The sequence below is a fragment of the Takifugu flavidus genome, chromosome 15 (assembly GCF_003711565.1).
Source record: "Takifugu flavidus isolate HTHZ2018 chromosome 15, ASM371156v2, whole genome shotgun sequence".
Classification (NCBI taxonomy): Eukaryota; Metazoa; Chordata; class Actinopteri; order Tetraodontiformes; family Tetraodontidae; genus Takifugu; species Takifugu flavidus.
Window position 1 is genome coordinate 2,097,216 of NC_079534.1, and position 5,172 is coordinate 2,102,387.

Below are 5,172 nucleotides of genomic sequence, written 5' to 3' on the forward strand. Positions count from 1 at the left end.
ACGGCCACCTGTTGCTCAAACTTGGGCCATTCGTTTTGAAGTGGATTTGGCGCCTCCTAGTGTACACGGACAACACTTTACAGCCGCATGAAAGACTGGAAACACAAACGTAATTGTTGGCACGAGAAGGAAAGAAAATGTTCCACTCGGATGCTAAAGCTAAATTTATACATACATTCATACCTTACAAAAAAGACCTCTAAATTTAGAGGAAGCCTATGCTGTACTTCCCTTGACGCGTTCTCTGAAACTGTTGTCATGGGAACCGAGCAGCGTCACGTCGGGGCGGTGCGTCCTCGTTGCTTTGACTCGCGCGGCGCACACGCGCACACCTCCTGTTGAAGGCTGCTGGCAATATCGCTGGGAGACGCACCCATAGAGGAGACGCTCGTGAGTTATGGACCGTTTCTGTCGCTGCCTCGCGAGCCTCGTTCTAATTAATGGTGATTAATCTTGTCATTAGCAGATTTCCCGCCGGCGCCATGAGGAAGGCCACTGGTAAACACGTGCTGTGCTTCCTCCTGCTTTTCTTCCCGCTGTCCTGGGAGGAGGATGCAAAGAAAGATGCCAGAAAATCAGACAATAAAGGTAAAACTGTCACAAATGATTAAAATATTATTTTCGGCTTTATTATTATTTTTTTTTAAAAAATAAATAAGAACCTACAATGCATGTGCGAGTATACCGTGATAAAATGTCACTTGATGTTCATTGTTTTTGGTCTTTATTTATTGATTAAGAAGAAACGAAAGTAATTAAAGTTAATCAAAGAAGGGGTACAAATCCGTAGTTACCATTTAGTATACTATGAATTCCAAATATTGGGTACTGTAACTGATTGTGAAATCTCATGAAAGATTTAAATTCATGAATTAAATGTAATTTTCTTATGTATTAAATCTATTAATATATTAAAATTCTCAGTATTTTTAATCACTTTGGAGGTTCAGGTTATGACGTGAATAATGCTTTACCTTTCTTCTCTTCAGTCAGCAGTTGAAAGAATTGATTTAATATACAGTAGGTGTGATAACAGTCACGTATCTATTATTTATTAACGGTGAATGCTCCTCACACCTGTGAAGCACCTGGTTTGGGACGTTGCAGCCAGAACACACGTCCTCTATTTTCAGTGCTTTTCCTTCCTGTTGGTCCTTGTTGGCAGCTGGAGCCTAAACTTTGAAATCTGTGAAAATGCCATTTTAATGCAACTTTCATGGATCCCATTTATTTTGTGATTATTGTGCCTTTTCTATATGATTAAATAAGTGTGACTTTTTGAAAATTTGCCACAAATGGAGCCGGAGGAAGCGTTTAGCTGTTGCCTACCACAGTTATCTGGGCAGCAGAACCAGGTTTTGGTGATTTTTTATTTGAAACGGCTCAAATCTGGTTATTGTTGATTAGATCTAGTCCTAATCAGCGACAGATAACTGTTAAACTGAAAATATCACACCTCAAGTCTCATCAAATTAATTAAAGAACCACATGTTGACAGTTGTATATAGAGTATGTTGGACAAACTATTCTATTCTGTTAACAGATGCTTTTAAGATGCATTTTTCTGCTAATCAATTCTTCTGTTCCTGCTTAGTTTGCAGTTGTCTTGCATTCCACACCTGAACCAGATTAAAAATAGATCCACCCAATGCTCAGAAATACCTGTTTGCTCCCTACCATATATGGAATTCTCCTATACCTCTCGAACCCTTCTGTCCCGTTTCTGTCGGGATTTAACTCAACTGGACCCTCTGATGGGGTTTTTAGCTCCTCGTGCGAGCGGCCGTGCACATCTGCAAACTATAATACCCAATTTATCCTCTGATTGGGGTGGCAAAAAGGGTGGAAAAAATGTCTTTTTTATGTCTTTTTAGACACATTTAGTCATTTGTGTGACACAAATTTTTGGTCGTCTTCGACCAAAAACTTCGAGGTGCCGCGTTTGCGCCAACTTTGAGTTTTGCCGTCGCGTCTTGAGACGATCAAGATGGCAACAGCTGCGTGATCTAGATTTTTGAATGCTATTCCACCCAGAAAAGAGTCAGTGAGAGACATTATTTGTGCGTAATTTAAGAGAATCTCCTGAAAGTGAACCGGTGGAAGGATTTAAAGGAACGTATTCAGCTTCAGCACACCTCCATCCACTTTCTGTTCCTAATCGGGGTCACAGTGGGTGCTGGAGTCTCTCCCTGCATGGGGGAGCTGATGGGATCCACCTCAGCATACACGCACCCCTGGCACCATGTGGCACTTCAACAGTTTTCAAACAACAAAGTGTTTTTTAGGTGGAGAAGAAAAACAGGGACGACAGGCAACCCCCCCGCAGACAGGCTGAGAGCTGCTGATCGACCCTTCAGTTCAACTGCAGCTCCACCTGGTAGCGCCTGCACCTTCAGGATCACAGTTGTAGGATAAAGAAAAGATAAAAAGACACATTACAAAGGAAAATATGATGTATTTTCACTGTTATTGGATTATAAAAGCCAGTTGTAGTCCCGCTAGGTCGCGATGAAACATTGCAGACATCGAATGGAGAGTTTTGATAGGTAATTTATACTGTTGAAACACAAACATGTCATCCTGATTTAGCCTGTTTTCAGTATGGACATTCAGTCGGGTTGATTCATTCTTAGGGGAGGAAGTTGTTCTTATTACGCCGTCGTTCATGTGTTTGTTGGTTAAGCTCTTTGTGGTGCCGTGAATCCAGAGATGAAATCTCAGGATCGACGGTTGGCTGCATCAGCTCCCGCTGTCATGTTTTCCATCGTCCTCCTTATCTCGCAACGCTTGAGCCTCTCTGGTCTATCACACAGGCTGGGAAAGGTTATCGTCCCCCTGATCCGAGGGGCTCTGAGTGGGGTACCGTGTGACAGACAGAAGATCGGTGTGTGTTCTTGATTAATGTGGCTTTCGGGAGAAATCCCGAAAGCCACATTAATCCACATTTACAGTAAACGGAAATCCAGTTTGAAGCCAACCATCTGTGCTGATGTTTCTGAGAAACAAAAACCCTGCAGCCCTTTCAGACGCGTATCAAGGAAATGGAAGTGTCCGCCAACAAAAACAAATCCATCATATGGACGTGTCATATGTTGAATTGTGTTCATATGTAAACAATCATCCTCTTCTGTGTCCTACTGTAGTTTGTTGCCAAGGGAAAACAAGGGGACTATTTGCGAGGCGAAAGAATTATCTTCCACGAGAAAAACATATTCTTGTAAGTTTACCCTCACAGGATTCTACAATTGCATGTTTTCCCGTATAAAGGCTATGCTTGGGTGGGATTCAGCTCAGCACAGCGCACAGTGTGACTATGTCTATTGCACATTTGTTTGAATGTGTTTTAATGTGGATTTGGACAAAAACCAAAGCAGAAGAGAGAAAAGGAAAGGAAAGAAAAGATCCCTGAGGCTTAACTGCTTCCTGTGCCTTTTAGTTTGCAACTGCCCCCCCCCCCCCCCCTTCCCCTCTGTGAGCAGTTACATGTTTTCTGGATTTATAAAAAATATGAATACTGCTGTATCTGGGCCCACTTTACGTTGCAATACTCCGTGCATCCGCCAGAGAGTGCTGTTACGCCTGCGGTGACTGGTAGCCTCGAACGAGACATTTATTTATATAGTTTATAAAAACTAGTTTTCAAAAGAACTGCTGATCTCTGTACTGCTATTGTTTTATTAGTGCCTCATCCAGGAAACATCAGAAATAAAGCTCTAATTAGGTACCAACATTCAGAAATGAAGCAGAAATCAACCCTTGGTTGGCCTCTTATCACCTTCTTTGTCCAACAACCCCTCCTGTGAATGACCCATTGCAGTTTGAATGTAAGCTTTTCTGGATGATTTGTGTCCTGAGGCTCTTTCTTCTCTTTCTAATAGAAGAACAAGCTAAAAGTCTTGACCCCTATTCGCCGCTGCAGCCGCTTAATGGAGAGCTGCTCCCAGTACACGCCGTGCTGCGACCCCTGCGCCTCCTGCCACTGTCGCCTGTTCAACACTATCTGCAACTGCTGGAAAATGAGCTCCCTGTGCCTGAGGAAGACATAGACGACGCACAAATACACGCACGCTCGCACACACACACGCACCAACTCCTGTACTTGTAACCAGACGTTATCTGAGTTTTAGCACTTTCCAGCCTAACCTGTAAAAATATAACCTGAAGGGCGCCAGAAGTGAAGGGTTTCCATCAGAAACTGAGGAAAAAGGAGAGAAGCACAAACTTCCAAACACTCATAAATGTGCTAAGACAATCATATTTACATTATATTTCACTTGTTTCTTTTCCCTTTAGCGTTTATAGGCTTCTGCCACCCTAATCTTAGTTGAGCTTTATAGCAGGAATAGTACAACTAATAGATGTGTGTTGATACATATAGACAAAACTTTGCTGCTGTGTCTTACTATCTCCAAACACTAATTTCTATTTACGCCTCAATACCAGTTTTAACTGCTGAACTTACTTTTAATTTTGTATTTTTGCTATTAAATAAACATGCTGCAAGCTAATTTTGTCCGTTGTGTTTTTAGTCATTTCAAATCCAACAAAGACAGTCGGAGTAAATCAGAAGTCTGGTTCGAGGACTGAAGGCTGGGATTCTGACTCCTGAGTGCATCATACTCAGGGGTAACAAAGCAGTTGCTCGAGGCCAGCGAGAGGTGCAGATGGGGGTCTTACAGGTCGTTTCAAATAAACTTTTCCTTGCAGTCGATTCCTTCATCTGGAGGCAGTTTTAGTGGAATAAGCTAAATAAACAAATGCGTTTGTCTACAGCATGTTTGGAATCATTCTGTCATTCTGTGAGGGAATCTGTGGGGCCATGAAAGATTTAGTGTGTGCTGTCCTTGAGGTACGCATTCCTGCCTACAGCAGATGATGTATCTGCTGTCAGAGGCCACCTCATACTGAGATCACTCCCCGTGGGCAGTACGAGCCTTCATCATCACGGTGAACTCTTTCGGGAGCGATCCGAGCAATTCGCTCTATCCATCATGTGGGAAGCTTTATCCAGAGGAGCTGCCTGTGGCCAGCTGGGTTTGGCTTTAAGAACAGTAACAGTTACATGAAGTTATGTTCTGTTACAGGAGTCTAAACTCATTTTTGACGCCCAGGTAACGAGTTCTAGGAGTCAGGAGGACAAGAGGAAGTGAGTGACTAAAACATGACACCACC

General features: G+C 42.7%; 1 protein-coding gene across 2 annotated transcripts; it reads left to right on the forward strand.

Moving 5' to 3' along the window:
* The first annotated feature begins 263 nt into the window (after positions 1–263).
* asip2b (agouti signaling protein, nonagouti homolog (mouse) 2b) lies at positions 264–4,508 on the forward strand. Of its 2 annotated transcripts, none has more exons than XM_057057488.1 (4): positions 264–390; positions 467–588; positions 3,144–3,217; positions 3,879–4,508. In XM_057057488.1, the coding sequence occupies exons 2-4, from the start codon at positions 483–485 to the stop codon at positions 4,044–4,046; spliced, it is 348 nt and encodes a 115-aa protein (XP_056913468.1). In that variant the 5' UTR covers positions 264–390; positions 467–482; the 3' UTR covers positions 4,047–4,508. The 2 variants fall into 2 exon arrangements, with proteins under 2 accessions (XP_056913468.1, XP_056913469.1); XM_057057489.1 differs by having other exon boundaries at positions 276–390; positions 464–588.
* Positions 4,509–5,172: the final 664 nt, after the last annotated feature.

Bases quoted from the DNA above. Each gene is read 5' to 3' on its own strand.
- asip2b (XM_057057488.1), top strand. From the start codon at position 483: ATGAGGAAGGCCACTGGTAAACACGTGCTGTGCTTCCTCCTGCTTTTC. The intron at 589-3,143 runs GTAAAACTGTCA...GTCCTACTGTAG, and splicing joins CAGAAAATCAGACAATAAAG to TTTGTTGCCAAGGGAAAACA. The intron at 3,218-3,878 runs GTAAGTTTACCC...TCTTTCTAATAG, and splicing joins CACGAGAAAAACATATTCTT to AAGAACAAGCTAAAAGTCTT.